Raw genomic sequence first — 17,515 nt, forward strand, 5'->3', positions numbered from 1 at the left:
GCTTGTAACCCTTTTCTACCTTGCACAATTTTGAACTCTACTACTTCTCCATCTCCTAAACTTGGGATGTATTTTTCAGGGTTATTCTTTTTATATAGCAGTTCTATGAATGAATATGTCTTGCTGGTTGTCACATCTCATTATAAAACCATAATTTTGTTTAACATTATGCCATTTTAAACCATAATTTTGTTTACCATTATACCATTTTACTATTCCTAAAACCTTAGCTATGATGATTTTTTCCTTTCTCTGAGTGGCTGCTGTTTTCTGTCTCTCTGTGTTTTTGCTTTCTCTTTCGCTCACTCCCATGTTGGAGCTGTCAGTGCTGCTGGGGCCGTGGGGGCTGCTCAGGCCTGCGCGCTCTTCCCGGGGTTGCATTTGGGGCCGCGCGGGCCGGGCCGCGCCGCTCAGCTCCATGTACACCACTGCCTCTGCTCTCAGCTGCGCTGCCGCTGCCTGGGGCCACACCCACGTCTCGGCCAGGCCCCCTAGCGATGACTCCCCCACGCCCTGCTCCAGTGCACGTTTCAGCTGGGCGCAGCTCCGCTCCACTGCCACCGCTGCCTGCGCGCCACTCCTCTTGGTCAGGTGTTCATGGGGCTTGCTCCACCACACGGGGCCGGGCAGGCTACCGCAGCGCCCCCCTGCGGACCCTGCGGCTCACGTCGCTCTGCCCGCGCGCGGGAACTGCCTCGCTGCTGCTCAGAGAGCGCTCGGTCCACGTGGCCTGGCTCTCACGGTCCCTGAAGCAGTTTTAACTTCGCAAGGACACAGCTGACATTGTTCAACAGTCTCGGTAATTAAATAATATTCACGAAAATATTCTTCCATCAGCATATATTTTAACTCAGAAATTAACTGTGTCCAAACGGTCTTCCAAAAGTCTTTGGTAAGAATCAGATGCCAAGAAATGTAGAAAAAGTTCTTAACCATGCCAGGAAGTGTTTCAGTTCCTTTTGAGCTTGAGTTAAGCTAAAATTTACAAATCGTTGTTCAAGAATCTTTCCAAGTTTAAGATAAATGTCCATATGTGGCTCTGAGATCCATGAGTCTTTCCACAGTTCCTCCATAGTTTAGATATGGAACAGCAAAACAAAAACAAGAGGAGAAATCCAGAGTTTCTAGAGCTTACTCACAAATCAGTAGCTTAGGGATTGGGCTTAGTAGCTTAGAACCCCAGCTTAGTAGCTGGCATTCACCACCATTTGTTACAGTACGGATACGGCAACACGTGTATCAGACAAAGAGGCCCAGGGAAAAGAATATATATGGACTGATTCTTGATAGATGTTTCAGAGATGTTTATTTCTCCAGCCGCATGGCCGGGGCTCTGCAGAGGACCTGAGGCAATCACGGCACCCGAGGGTCCTTGCCCGCGCAGGGGAACACAAAACAACCAATGGGGAACGAGGCTGACCAGGGGCAGGGAAACACCGTGCCTCCCCTCAGGGCCCCTCTCCAGGACCCCACGGCAGGGGGGGAGGGCCCTAACACAGAACTAGAAGAGTGCATAGTGCCATACTGAGATATTGAGTATTTAGTGGTCTTGTCGCTAACCTGGTAAATGGGACTGAGACCTGAGGCAATATATTTATCCTGGATGTTGTTTTCAAGCTACATGTGAATAAACAAGCATTACAGCAGCATTCTCTTAATGCTCTTTTGGATGCCTTGCTGAACGATGTAGCTACTCATAAACCCTGTTCATTTCTGTGTATAGGAAAGTTCTTGTTCCCATAGTTTCTTACAGAAGGTAAGTCCATACTACTTATTTTCTTAAATTTCTATTGGAAGATTCTAAAGCTTGTTAAACATGCATGGTATCTTCAAAGAAGGTTGCACTCATTTGAGCAGTTTTCCGTAATTTTTGATTATGCCTGTGTGTCTGTAAATAGATGGCGCAGCAGATGGTGGTAACTTCATAGGATCTGCAACCATTGTAATAGCCTCATACCTCTGATTTTCTGAGTATTTTTTTGAGAGGGAAAAAGCATTTTAAGTGTTTGTACTGTCCTACTTTGTTGTTCCTTTCCCACACCCTCCCCACCGAGACTTGACTTTCCGCCTTCTTAGCAATGAGTGTAAGCTTTTGTTTTGACTAACTTGGCTTGATGCATGATACTTAAAAAGAGGTAGTTGTGTTGACTCTTAAACAGCTTTGTGATTCTTTCTGCATTCTTATTCTTGCTTTCCTTTTTTTTTTCAGTTTGCACTTCCATTTGTTTTTTCTGACTCTATATATATTACAGAGTCTGAGGTCTCTGTGTTACTGTATCTTTTGCAATAAGGTATGAGATACAGTCACTGCTAAGCACAGTAAAGAATGCTTATAATTATAATAGTCTTTTCTCAATTTATTTTTCTATATGGGATTTTGAAAACAGAAAAAGATAGGAAATGTTCCTCTCATATTTAGGTATTTTAGATGGCAATTAATATATAACGTGTTTAAATACTTGGCTTTTGTAGACATCTCAGCACAAGGACATGTCTTTTGAATCTCAAAGATAATGGAAATAGAGCAGAAATTACAGCCAATTTTTTTCCCCAAAGATATGTGATTTGTCAACTCACTTATATATCTTCTCGTGACATATCTCCTGTCATCTACAGTTACTTCTGAGTCAACATACAGTTAAAAACATAAGAGCTGAGGTAACATTTTGTTGGGTGTTTTCATATTGGTGTCCATAGTTCATGAATGAACTTCAGATTATTTAAAGTCAAATAATTCTTCAGGCTTTGATGAACAACGATAGTGATGGAAAATCTGAAACAAAATGCCAGCATGTTACCCAACTGCACCAAGGTCTTGATACAAGGGTCGTGGTTTACTGTCTGCAGCCTTTTTCCTAATACTTATTTCATTGACTTGGAGAGATACTTCTCAAGTGAACTGAATATTTCCAATTATTCCTCTGAGGAAATTTAGTGTCAATTTCATATTTTGCTTTGTTTCATTGCTACCTAAGTAGCAATGTGATACTGATGCTGCAATCCTAATTTTAGATAACACGGTAAGCCAGAATAGAAGTGTATATACTCTTCTCTGCATAATTCACCTGGTCAGATACCTGGTGGTATCTTAGTAATATTTTTTGTGGACTCATTTTAGTCACAGCAGTGAAGTATTTCACATGTTGCTGTTTTCTTCTGCTAAGCTAAGCAGAGAATAGGATTTCCCCCACTCCTTCTGCCAGACCAGAAACATTGGGTTGCTTGGAGCCCAGAAGTCATAAATCCTACAGTGTTCACTCTATATGAGTCTAATCCCTTGGTACTGTGACCAGTTACTCAGATGCTGGCATTGTATTTAGCAACTCTTCAGGCTCTTTCCGGGGGAATTAAATATTATTTTATGTAAGTCTTTTAGATATTGGGGAGAATTAGGAGCACACATGGAAGGGGGCAGTGCACATGTTTCTATGACTGTCCATAGATACAATCTAGGTGATCTGTAAGATCAGGAGAGACGGACCTTGGTATGACCTTGCTGTTGTGGCTTAACCCCAGCTGGCAACTAAGCACCACACAGCCACTTGCTCACTCCCCCCTGGTGGGATGGGAGAGACAATCAGAAGGGTAAAAGTGAGAAAACTTGTGAGTTGAGACATAGACAGTTTAGTAGGTAAAGCAAAAGCTGCACATGCAAGCAAAGCAAAGAATACATTCAGTACTTCCCGTGGCAGGCAGGTGTTCAGCCACGTCCAGGAAGGCCAAGCTGCACATAATGGTGACTTGGGAAGACAAACACCAATCACTGAATCATTAAAGTTGGAAAAGACCTCCAAGATGATCAGCTCCAACCTTCAACTAGATACCACCATGCCCACTAAACCATATTGCAAAGAGTAACCACTCTGAACCTCCTTCCTTCTTCTTCTTCCCCCAGCTTTATGTGCTGATGATGACTCCATATGATCTGGGATATCCCTATGGTCAGTTGGGGTCAGCTGTTCTGGCTGTGTTCTCCCCAACTCCTTGTGCACTCCCAGCCTCCTCGCTTGGGGTCTCAATGCTGTGTAAGTGCTGCTCAGCAATAGGTAAAATATCGCTGTGTTATCAACACTGTTTTCAGCAGAAATCCAAAACACAGCCCCAGAGCAGCTGCTATGAAGAAAATTAACTCTCCCCTACCCAAATGCAGTTTTTTTGGCAAGAATCTTATGTGAAGCCATGAGAAATAGCTAAAGCAGATTAGTTTCTGCAGAACTTGTTGGGAAAATTGTTATTTCTTTTTTTTTTTTACTATTGAGGCAACAGCAAGATGAAAGAAAATGTTTTGTTGTAGCCTGTCTGAAAAATACTGCTGTTGGACAATAAAATGTGCCATGTAAGAGATGAGAGGTGGCATCTTGGGTTGAGGAAGCAAGCCTGTTATATATAATTTGCTTTTATTCCACTACATAAGACAGGACCATACTGTTTCAGGATGGTGTTTAAGCATTTAATTATAACTTTAATTTTTAAAAAACTTTTATATTTGATAATTCTTTATCTATGCATGAAAAATAAGAGGTATCCTGTAAGTTAGTTCTCTCAAATATGTGGGGTTAATTCCTTAAATTCTTGGTCATTTGGGTTCTAAAAGAGCAAGGGCTTTTGGGTATGAGTATTTCCTTATGCTCTTTGTTGAAGGTCAAGAACATAATCTGTTCCTTAGGAGTACAGTTCTACCTACCTTTTAAAGATTCTTCCTTTTTTCCCAGGTTATGAGCTCTGTAAATGTTAATTCTCAATATGAGTCTGGTCTTTACCTGCATACTCTCATTTTATTTAATCTCAATGAGTCAAGGGAATATTTGCCTAAGCAGAGTAAAGAATCCCAAGAGAAAAGCAAGCAGGGTTGAGGTATGTGAAAGTAATAGGAGGGGAAGGGAGTACAGCATTTGGGATGTTTTTTTTTCTTAGTCATTAGTTATATTTTCACTATCAAGTAGAAATAGTATATTTAGAAATTCTGTGAAGAGCCTGTGTCTCTTTATTTAAACTTCATGCTCTTAAAGAATTAGATTGTAAATTCATGTTGAGAATACCAGGGTCTCCAAGAGAAAAAAGGCAGGACTACAGCCACATTAAAAAAGAAACTGTATTTAGATGAAGCTTTTGATATTCTAAGACATGATGTATATTATTCCCTGCTACAGAACACTATCCCATAAAGGGAAGCAGTCTTACAAGTGTCCCTTCAGATGCAGAGGGACCCGTAGCTTGTTGCCAAGTCTTCTCATTCATCTACTGATTAACATTTGTTTTAAGAAGAGAAAGAAAAATGTGAGAGAGGCAAAGGTTTTCCTTTTATTTTTTTTCCTCCCTGAAAGTTTTCTCTGTCTTTTAAAGCTGAGTCACAAGAGAAGGAGCATTATAAATTGTCCTGTCTAGTTAGTGGCATCACCTGTGTTCTCTGCTCCATTATTATTTCCAGCTGTGCCTCTGGTTTCTTGCATATCTTTTGTAGCTCTTTATTCTTTAGAGTTCCTTGCTCTACTGTTCTTTGTGTTACATGCTTGGTCCTTTCAGAATGTTTTTTCTCACCCTCCCTGTATCAGTACTATCTGATGTGTTACCCATTGCCAAAACACGTGGTGTCTGCATCTGCTCTGACAACAGCAGGTTGAATTCAAGCAAGATACCATACCCTTATGTGAACATGAAGGCTGTGATAAATTTGCCACTTGAAATTTGTGCGTGAAACAGCATGAAAAGGAAGTTAGCAGAATGCCATCTCAGAACTGAACATCTTTCACAGCCCCAGTAAAATTGCAAACTAAAGTGTTAACTATGTTTAACAAGTAATTAACTTCTATATGATTACCCGTCTTTAAGGATTAAATGTGCCGTATTTTAAACTGGAAAGAGTTAAAAAAATCCAAAATTTCTGCTTTCACTTCAGAATTTCCAGTTGCATTAACAGTATTTCTGGTAATTATTAACAAAACACCACACTTGCAGTTTCAGAAAATAGCACATGCATCAGTATTTCCTGGTATGAATCCTGTATTAGCAGTATATTCCCATTTGTGGAGAAAATGTGATACTTGTTCTTGAGTTTGCGTGCATGCTATTTTTTTATAAGTGCCTTAAATTAATATACCTCTAAAAAACCTCTGAGAAAACAAACATGGTTATGCTAATAAGGCATTGATTAAAGCCTCCCACAATTCTATTCAATGATTTTTTCTATTGATTTTTATTTGATTCCTACCACTTAGGCTGGTTTTCTGTTGGAATTCTGCTTTTTTGGATGTACTAATATCTATATTTTTCTAAGAGCTTGTCTGGCCAATATGGCTGTATCATGTAATGAAAATTTGTTATAATGAATGTTTTGTGAATGGCATGCTGTCAAATGTTATGTAAATACCTGAGGGCTCAATATACTTTCTGCAGATATTAGGAATATGTGTGTATTTAAAAAATTTTTAAAAGGATCTGTTTTTCCTTTGTGAACAGCTGGTCAGTTAGCAGTTTTAAGCTGCTTTTTTCCCCTTTTTGGAAAAAGAACCCCTTGAGAATGAGTCACAACAAATAGGAAGAAGGAATTTAGTAAGCAGATATTGAAAAGATCATCATATGTTACAGATAGCATCAAACAGTCCTTTTACGTGTTTAGTTTTTAAGACTGCTCTTAAGGTAGGGCCCTCTGGCAAATAGCATCAGTTTTGTTTAGTTGCTCAGTATGAAGACAGTTTCAGGAGGCTTCCTGTATGGAATACAGCTATTGGCTCTTGAATAACATTAAAATAAATGCAATATTTGTAAGTCATTTTACCCTATAGCAGATGGGTGCTTAAGTCTGTGAGAGAAGATCAATGGAACCATTTAGCTTTTTGTGTTGTTTCACTGTAGAAAGACAGTCTGTTCCAAATCAAGAGAGGAGTCTGCTAAGAATATTTAGGTTTCATTGAAATAAAGCACAGTTCACATCAAAAGAAGTAGATGTGCTATTTCAAATTCATAACAATTGACTATTAGTCTGTTTTTAATATTTTTTTTTGGCATGTAATCCCGTTTAATTAGATTCTACTCTCTCTGTTGTTTCAAGATTCCATAAACTGGAGTCTTATATACCAGCTGCTAAAGCAGGAGTTACTGTCTAAATGATATTCACAATGAGTATTTGGAAGGTTTACAATTATACCCTTGCTAATAAATTGTGCTATTTTCCCCAACAGTTTTAAGTGCTAATCTTCAGAAGGCATTTTAAAATTAGCTAAAATTCTGTCAAGAGATTTACAAAAATTGTTAGCATGAAGATAATTATGTCACAGTCCTTGGACTCCATCTCTGATTGTGTGCATAAATCAGAAAATGTCAGCTGTGTTTTCCCTTAATAATTATCCTTGCAGCAATATATTACAGTTTAAATTACTATTATAGTGTTGCTTTAGGTTTATAAAACACAAGTTAGTTATTTCTGAAGTTTTCTGCTGATGAAATAATTCACATTTCTACAATAAGGAATTATTTGTGTTAAGATTTCATATATATCGATAAGAAGATCAATACAAAAAGCAGCTCTCTACACTTTTTTACCAAGTCCCCTGAAAGTACAACAAATTTTGTTACAATTTTGTTAAAGGAGATCACTTCTGCAGTATGGCTAACATTTTCAAAAGAGCTAGCTAATGTGGTCACCCTTGTAGCATGTGTGGAACTTGAAGTTTTAGGGACTTTTTGAACCAAAACTTGAGAATGTTCTTGCTGAATCTGTACAGGATGTAGGTATTTACAGTAGATTCTATAGGTCCCCAACAGTTTTGGTAATCTGTTGTTGGAACCTACCTCCTTAAACATAATGAGTTAAAATATCAGAGCTACTAAATCCTGCAGAATTTGGACCAGGTTGTTTCATTCTAAGGACTCAGAAATCTAGGTACAAATACACTTAATAAATTAAATTTGTCTGCATAAACAGTAGGAAACAGTAAATAAAAAATTGTACAGTTGAGAGCTGTTCTGTCTTTCAATTACTGTACATTCCTTATGTTCAATACACAGAATGTTTGACATTAAAAATGTGAGATTTACTCAAGCTAAGAAAACGTTCTAAAACCATGCGGAAGCAACAAATTCCAAGAATTCAGCAAGCCTAGTACTTACCTTAAAAACCTTTTTCACAGATGAGAGAGATGGTATTTCAAGTACGGCTTTTAATTTGGCAGTGTATCAACAAGGATAAGAGATCTACTTCAGTGGTGCAGGCTGCCTTAGAATAGGTCTTATGCTGTTGTCAGTACAAAAGATGTTATTTCTCAACTATCTCAAAATGTGTGTAGAGACATTATCTGTAATTTTGAAAGTCTTCTGTGAAGTATTTCAGGATAGATTTAAAGTAGCAGGATATGGCTTAGTGTGATCTCACTCTTGTTTTGATGGTTAGAGGAGTTACGGTTGATTTCAGTGGAAGTGGGGTCATATTTAGCCCTACTGTATCACAGAATGAGCAAGTTTGAGTTATGGTCTTCTCATGACTCTTGCTTCTGTTGTGGCAGAGCAGAGGCAGAAGTGCTTTCGTGGTTTAGGAGATACTCACTGGTGACACCAGGCAATAGGCTGCAGTTGGTTTCTGAGCTACTTCTGCAAAGTTCTTCATTTGACCCAAGGGGCCAAATGAAGAATTGCTTTTCCAATAAGTCAACAAAGAAAGCTTTTTCATATAAGACAGAAACATATGCAAGAAACCTAAGATGATGAATGTTGAGAGATGGGTTTTAAAAAGTGTAACTTCACTTTTGCCAGACGATCCGAGGTTTTTATTTAAAACTAGAGGGTTTCTTTATTTCTATTCTTACTTGAGCTAGATTGTTACTTCAGTCAGAGTATTTTGGCCTTGTCACTTAACTGCAAATACAGAACTGTGAGCACATAGTCTTTGCTCCCAGAGCTTGGAGTTTATTTTATTAACAAAAATAAATTATAGCAGGAAGAAGTTGTATTTTTGTGGTTATGAGAGGAAAAGCTTTTCAACTTGTTCATTAATCTTCCTTCTTTCTCATCTTCGAAGATACACTCATTATTCATCTTTCTCATTTCTGATTATACATTTTACCAGTATGCTGTGTGTGATGCCACAGATAGTTGTGGATATCCAGCCTACATCTCCATTTTTAACTAGTCATGAAGCTTAAGATCTCATATGATAAATAAGCCATTTATTTATATATAAAATATAAATACTTGCTTCCCACTCTTGCTTTTTGTTACACTAAAAAAATTCTAAGTATTTATCCTAGAATCCTATAAGAAGCAGCATTTAGACTTCAGTGGCATTTTTACATGTAATGGTATTTCAACTTATGATGACCATGTCCCTAATTGCAACTCTGTACTTACTTTTCCTCCCAGACTTCTCAAGGGTGATATTTAATTTAGTGTCATACAGAACTATAGATCTACCAAAAGGGATAACATATAGATTGCTGTATAATTATTGAATCATAGAGTTAAAACTTCTAGACTGTATCTATATCCACAAAAAAATCACTTGGCAGTGAGCCACCAAAAGCAATTTTTTCACTGCTTGCAATTTGATTTTTTTACTTTAGCTGCTGCTCAAAATGAAACACCTTGGACTTGAATTGCTCATTATACTTAAGTCTGTGAAATATTGTGGGCCACGATATACTGCCCTATGCAATATGTTTATACATATGAGTTATTTGATAGCATGGATAATCAAATGAGCTCAAATTTTGCTACTGATTTAATACTTCAGAATGTAAAGCTCACCCTGGTCATGGTCTACTGAAATTTCCTCATTTCCCAGACATATTTTTCAGAGTACTCTCATGCTTACAATTTCACTGGTATTGGTAGCCTTTCTCAGAAACTGATATCCTTTTGGATGATCTACAAGTACCGCATGTGAACTGATACTCAGACACATGAAGTGCCATCTATGCACCTGTAGCTATGCCTGCATTTGTTATTTCAGACACCCTTTTCTGCTTCCTCTGAGAGGATCAGGCATGCTTGGATGAGTGGAAAAGCCGTGGGTGTGATCAGCATTTGCGTACTCTCCTGTTCAGTATGTATGCAGTAACTGATGACATGGTCCTGTGAGGTCATTTTCGTTCATGAGTTTGCTTCTGGCTCAGGTTTTAGCACATTTTCTCCTAGTGACTCTCCAACTACTGTACCTTGCATGAGAGCTATTTGGCTGAAGTAGTTGAGAAAGATTCTGTGTAGAAACAATTCTCAGAAACGGTAGAAATAAGTTCATCTTCTTGCCAAGTGAATTGGTACATCATCTATTCTTTGAGTGTAATTTTTTTTCAGGTTTTTTTTTTTTTTTGTTCTGGGTTATCTGTTCATTTTTGCATTGGGTGTATAGTTGACATGGAGTATTTTTGTTTAAGGCTAAATGATCACAGCATTTTCTTTAGATATGGGCCACCTTTGTTGTCTTTCAGCCAATTAACACAGTATGGTCTATATAGACAAAGAAATATCAACTGAATTTTCTCATTTCAGCATTTTCTACATGGACAGGACCAGTTATTTTAACTTGTACAATCTTGGGACAAGATAGTTGTATTTGATAAAAATCTGTGTGCCTTGGATTGTCTGTCATTTTTACATGCTTTATATCACAAGGTCAAGAATGAATTGTGTGATGCTCAGATTTTCTGAACCTGTCCTGAGGTGCTGGTGAAACAGGATTGTTAAAACATTGGCTCTTGGAGCAATTTTCCAGATTATGTTTCCTTTGGCTTCTATTTTCCTGGAGGATGGGAGGTTTAATTTTGCTTGCATAGGTACTTTCAGCTTAGTATTGATGCATCGAGGATCCTTCAATAATTAGTACTGTTGATTTGGATTTCTTTTATCTATTTTAAAAGAATGGCCTGCCTGTGCATGCTTGGAGCTGAAGGTCAGTGTATGCTGATCTGAATAATGGAATACTTCATTGTATAGCTTCCATATCTTTATTTTGCAATCCCTTTGACTCTTTGAGTATGATTTTGCTTTGCAAAGGACAACTGATTATAATATAAACAAACAAGCAAAAAAAATCACATTAACCGTGGGACAAGAATTACTGTGACATATGGAGTTTTTTACAAAGGAGAAAAAAGATGTCAAAAGATCCAAATATGTATAGCTCTGTTAAATTTTCTGCTCAGAAATGTATTATTAAAGCATTAAAACTTTGTATTAAAAGGTCTGTAATCTTATCTAAAAATAATGATCGTTTAAATGTTAATTGGACAAGCTAAAATATCTCGCTAGGTCATTTACAAGAATCTAATAATTTCCTCTACAGTGATGCTTTTGTAGCCTCAGATTGAATGTAATTATAAAAATAAAGAATCAATGCAAAAAAGAAAATACAATAGGTAACTCTTACTGTATTTATTGTAACTAGTTTTAAGATGTGGTCTTAAAAATTAATTCACTTACTAAATACTATGAAAGCAATGTGACCAAATAATAGTGCCCATAATTTCTTGAAAATTATGGCTACATACAGAGCCTGACAATCCTGCCTTTGAGGTTGTTAGCAATAGGAACTGTTCCGCTTGCAACTTGTTTCTTTTACACCCATATGGCAAAATTATGCCTCCCAGAGGTAACTTTTGGTATTGGAGAAAGTTGCTGTGGAAGACAGGGATAACCTAAAAGCCTCCTGTATTGATGAAGCCTCAAGAGAATATAAAAATCCTGTGGAAGATGCAGATGATTAGAGAATTTTTGTTCGCTGGTATTTCAGATTCACTTTGCACAGACACAAATTACTGCACTTCCCAGCATCTTCTGAATCAATTTTACTGTCTTTGTGGCAGCAGAAGAAAAGGATCAGTGCTCTGAAGTAATGAAACCAGTCACACATTTAGTAATAAATTACAGAATATATCAAAGTTTTAATTCATTTATTGTGACAAAATTGTTGGTTTCATATTACTTTTAGAAATATTGGTGAACTCTAATCTGAAAAAAAACATTGTGGTTGAGGTGTTTGTAAACAATCTTTTCAATTTCTGTTATGTTTTAAAAATTAAATAGGAATGAAATATGACTGGTTTGTTCCAACAACACTATTATATTGGGACAAAATTTATAACTTTTATTATAATTCTAAAACAGTCATTTAGATTTCTCTTCTCCTGTCTGTGTGTATAGTAGCATTGTAGCCTCACATAGAGATAAATGGGAAAAAAAATTAAAGAAAAAAAAGTAAAAATTCTATAAATTTCATTATGGAACATTTATAAGATGATTTCCATGATGACCATATAATAAGATTCATGTTTACTTTAATTCTGAGTTCTCAATGTCTTTTTAATGACTCCCATGTAATTAGAACAGAATGCATAATTTGAGGTAACGTAATATGAATCCGTTTTGTTTGCGTGATGTTGAATACTGTTAATACATGTACAATGAACTGTTTAAGACCTATACATGGCTATGTCCATTTGTTGCAGAACTGTGAGAAACTGGAAAATAATTTTGATGACATCAAGCACACGACTCTTAGTGAGCGAGGAGCACTTCGAGAAGCAATGAGGTAAGTCTGGGTCACCATAGCAACAGTCACAGATGTGGTAAAGAAAGAGTCATTCTTCATTATTGGGGGAACAAATGAGTTCATTGCCACCATTCAGCTCTATTCTCTAAGGTATTAATTTGTCAGTGGAGAGGCTTCCCTTGAGGCTGTACTTTGGTTTTGAAGCTGCATAAATGTTAAGCCTGACTGCACAGTAAAAAATGTAAATGTTTAATTTGTTATTTAAAATGCTTAGGGGGTGCCTTGCTTTATATTTATACTAAACTGTGAGTGAATGAAAATATTGTTCATCTAAATTCTGTAAGTGTTAAAGGAATTGTACAATGGTGTTTGAACAAACCTGTATTTGCTTTAAATTGAATTTGATTTTTATTTATGTAGTTCCTGTGTACTCTGATTTTAACACCAGATTTACATGATTTTGGTTTTGGTAATGGAATGTAAAAATCAGTGTGGTCCATTATATGTTATAGAGATGTATATTTTGCTTAATATGCTCATATTGTTGCACTTAATACTTATTAGAGGAGGCTAAAATTAGTCAGAAGATGAATTATCTGCCATCCTTACTTGCACTGCAGAGTATCTGGGTACAGGACTCTAAAGAAACTTGCCAGCTATAGTGTCTGAAAAAGGGAGTGATTACTATGCTGAAAGGTAGTGAAATTGAAGGCAGATTTTCTAAAGTAACTCACCGAATAATCAGGAAGATGTTATTTATAGTACTGTCTGTGAATCAGAAAATTATAGTAAGCTGCACTTTTAAAGATTTTGAAATTGGATAGTAAAATGTAATGATGCAAACATAGTGCTTCATCTCACTTGCCTGATATGAGAATAACTTCTTACACTTGAACCAGTGCAATAAAAAGTAAAAACAACAACAACCTCTCCCCAAGAATCTACTTGAAAAAATAAATACACCTGTTTGCTTTGACTGTGTTCATAATCCCTTTAAAAAAATTATGGATGTGTGTGAATGACTTGATTTGCACGACTCTGACTTTATGGCTTTATGCTCATGATGGTCTTGTCTCATATGCACTGACCATTTGAAAAGGTATTCTTACCTACAAGTATGCTGAACATTTCAACTACCAGTGCTGTAAAAATAACAGCATTCATTCACCTTTCTAATTGTGATTTTTGCTTTATGCTTGTTTTGCTTCATACGTTTAGGGTTTTCTCCCAGTGTGGTCGGTCATTTGTGTACCTAAATCTTGCATGTAATAAATGGAAAGTGATTAAAAGTAAAGATCTGGGGAATTTTTGGCACATGAAGCTACCTTCAGTATTTCCAACAAACTGGATTTCAAGTTGCTGCTGTCCTGTAACAGTGTTCAGGTTTGCTACGTTTTGCGATACATGACTCGGCAGGGATAGTATTTTAAAAATTTGGGAGCTGGAGGCTCTTTGGTGATCAGCATTGAATAGCAAGGGGGGCTTTGGCATTTCAGAGGTCATGTTTGTGTTATAAAGACTGTTTAGAAGATTCTTGTGATTCTTTTCTGTGCAAAAGCGCTTTACTATCTCATAAATTTGTATCCTGGCTATTTCTGCTAGCCATTCTGAGAAACAGTTATTGATTGTGAAGTGTGACAGATATTGTGCAGTGCTGGAATTCTCTTAATTGCAGTCAGTATTAAATGGTTGGCTGTTTCCTTAGTTGCTTTTTGTTTTAAGATAAAGAAAATACCTGACTTACTAAATTTATACTGTAGTGTGTTTTTATAACACACTCGAGTGGCACATGAAAGGTGGAAAATGTTAATTTAAAGAGGTATACCCATTTAGGTGTACATATTTTTCTAAATGTGTGTAAAAGACACATGTTATTTTAGGTTGTACAGTTCTTTCAACTGCTAAATTGTCGCCTTATTTACTGGGTGGCTGCATTTTTCTGTTTGGATCCCAAGATGATCTGTACCTATGTAATTCAAGTGGTACATTTTTATAGATTAAAGTTCACTTTTCATGACAGGAGTGGACATTGGACCAGGCATGGGAGGACATAGATTGGCTGACCTCAGTATTATGAGGTACCTGCCTCCTTTTGGTAAGGGAAGCTTGTGGAGAGGGTTGCACATTGCACAAAAGCACTAAAATCATGTGGGCATGAGAGCAACAACAACAAAAAATCCTAGTTGGATAGCTAAGTGGATATACGAGGATCTCAGATGAGCCTTAAGTTGAGTGGGCAGTCTGCCCAAACCCTCTTTGATTTCCCAGAGTGGTACTACTGGTCTGCCAGATGAGAAATACAATGAACCTTTTCCCCCAGTGCTCCTGTTTGGAACGAGACCTTCCATTTTAACTTCATCTTTGAGAAAAATGGTCAATTTAGTACGGGTTTCAGTACACTTCTAGTCTATGAGTATCACTGTGCTCTGCATAAACAAATACTAATATCCAAGAGGGGTCTTGTTCTGTTTCCAGCTCTTCAGTATTCAAATTAAGGATTACATGAAAATTATCTTTCTTGTTTATGTATATAGATGTATGCAAAATAAACTTTCTGAAGGGTTTTGAAATTATCACAAAGCCTATGAACTTTCTCTACTTCTACTTCACATTTATTTTAGATTTTGAATGAGATAATGAGCTGATAGTAGTTTGCCATTATTCAGTATATAGAGAGTGGTATTGTAAGAATTTGATTTACTTGTGATTGCACATAAAACCATAAAGCATTCAATTTGGTTAATGTTTTGCTTATTTTGTTAATGTACTCCAAATGTTTTATTTATTACTATACTTTAATGCAGCTGCAAAGCTGAAGTAAACAATAAAAATCCATTAGTTTTTTGAATTGGAGTTTATAAATGGACAGACTGTTGCTTTGCTTACCTTGAATGTGTATACGATAAATTAATTGAGTATTTTATGTAGTAACTGGGTAGAAAAATACAGCTATATACCTATAATGTCAGGTTGCCTAAGAGCACTGAGCTTTTGTTAAACAAAGCTCAATTTGTTTTTAATATGTAATCACTGAGAAAAATCTGGATTCAAATCATCAGTAAAGCTTCATCTAGAATTTTAAAGGAGCTTTTAGACTGGTTTGTCCGCTATGAGGAGACAAGTATTTGAGGAGGAGGAAGTGGTGTAGCTGAGTGCTGCCACTGGTAGTCTTTTCATAGGTGGTGAAACCAGAATGTGGAGTGCTACAGTAAGCATTCCTCTGGGTAAGTAGGGTACAGTAGTCTTGAGGAGTCTTAAAATTAAGCAAACACAATAATGAAGCCCCTGCCTCCTCAAATTATAAAGTAACTTTTAGGAGAAGTGTGGCAGAAATCCAAAGTCTCTCTCTCTCTCTTTTTTTTTTTTTTTTTTTATTGTGGTTTCTGTAGGCCTGTTCCTCCAGCCTGTCCAGGTCCCTCTGTAGTGTCACCACTCAGCAGGTGGTAGATTGCTTTTGAACACTGCATGTATGTTACCATGTGTTTTAGACCTGTGTCTAGTGTACATATGATGAGCCTGGTGTCAGACAAACTCAGCCATAGTGTTTCAAATGAAACCTTCTGAATCTAGTGTTGCAATTGCTTACTTATCAACTGAGTTGGTAAGCCACCATGGTGGGTTAAGGCGGTGAGCAATCAGCGAGGCTGGTGAGGTGTTAATATGTAAATGGATCCTACTCGTAGGTGGATATGGATATGGTCTGTCTTGTGAACACTGACTGAGTATGTGTGAAAGCTTTGCAAGTGAAAATTAAAGCTGAGTATTTTTGTATAGTCTTCTTGTTATTAAAGGAAAATTTAAACATATTTATTTGTACTTTGAAATGGGAAAGGAAAGAGAAAGTTTGCTTATCTGTTTGAATCAGTATAAAAGATACCGAAGTTCATTTAGAATTTTCTTTTGCATTCATATATTTGCATATGGTTTCGGATAATATGAACAAGGGAGTGAAGCTTCAACTGTGATTTCCAGTTTGCTAGAAACAGTTTCTGTTAATGATGATATTCACTGTTGTCTTGACAACTGTGCAAGCTGGGGTTAGTAATAATCAGGCTTCTTTTAATATGGTCTAGACTCTCAGATGTATTTGACAAATAGTTTCTATGACTGGGCAAAACCCAAGAAAATTGCAGTGTAAGAAGTTCCAAGGTTTCGCAAGTATTTATTAGTTTGCAGAGTAAAAGCTGGGATTTTAAACACGTAAACAAAACAAGTCTGCAGTGCAAACTAAAAAATACGTAGTAACCAACTTGTTTGGGCTTTGGCCTGAGCTGTGGCAAATATGGGTTCATATTTCGGTTCTGAGTCAGGCAACTTGGTTTTCCCATTTTAAAATGCGTCATAGAGCTCTAAAGTTAGAGAAACACAGACATGAAGTGTAAGGTAATAAGGGCAATGAAAATGTCATGTTAAATGTATTTTTGCTTTCCTGTATTGTTCTGGGAGATGGGACCAGTCTCAGGTAAACTGAAAGGGAAGGTGAATTAAGAGAAGTAAAGGCTTCTGGATTCCTGATCCAGGTCTCAAGAGATTGTCTGTTCAAAGAAATCCTTTGTGTTCTGGGAAGGTGGGAGTCTTTGAAGCAAATTCCGGTATTCCAAAGTTCTTTACTTCAGTAAAGCCTTCAAGGCTGTCTTCCACAGCATTCTCCTGGGGAAGCTGGAAGCCCACGGCTTGGACAGGTGTACCCTTTGCTGGGTTAAGAACTGGCTGGACAGCTGAGCCCAGAAAGTGTTGGGGAATGCTGCTGCATCCAGTGGGCAGCGAGTCACCAGTGGTGTCCCCCAGGGATCAGTACTGGGCCCAGTCCTGTTTATTACCTTTATAGATGATCTGGTCAAGGGGATAAAGTGCACCCACAGTAAGTTTGCAAGAGACCCCAAGTTGGATGGGAACGTTGATCTGCTGGAGGACAGGAAGGCTCTGCAGAGGAATGTGGCCAGGCTGGATTGTTGAGCTGAGGTCAATGGTGTAAGGTTCTATAAGGTGAAGTGTCAGATCCTGTGCTTGGGTCACATCAACCCCTGCAGTGCTGCT

General features: G+C 37.3%; 1 protein-coding gene across 4 annotated transcripts in view; it reads left to right on the plus strand.

Moving 5' to 3' along the window:
• The window catches only part of DPYD (dihydropyrimidine dehydrogenase), a 348,239-nt gene that overhangs the window by 30,569 nt on the left and 300,155 nt on the right, over positions 1–17,515 (plus strand). For 3 of the 4 annotated variants that reach the window (XM_017729849.1, XM_017729850.1, XM_017729847.1), the window contains exon 3: positions 12,435–12,517. The exons of the other annotated variant lie outside the window; for it this stretch is intronic. In XM_017729849.1, coding sequence (XP_017585338.1) covers positions 12,435–12,517 — 83 coding nt within the window. The remainder of the gene's footprint in view (positions 1–12,434; positions 12,518–17,515) is intronic. 4 annotated transcript variants of the gene reach the window in all.

The sequence above is a fragment of the Corvus brachyrhynchos genome, unplaced genomic scaffold (assembly GCF_000691975.1).
Source record: "Corvus brachyrhynchos isolate BGI_N302 unplaced genomic scaffold, ASM69197v1 scaffold101, whole genome shotgun sequence".
Taxonomy (NCBI): domain Eukaryota; kingdom Metazoa; phylum Chordata; class Aves; order Passeriformes; family Corvidae; genus Corvus; species Corvus brachyrhynchos.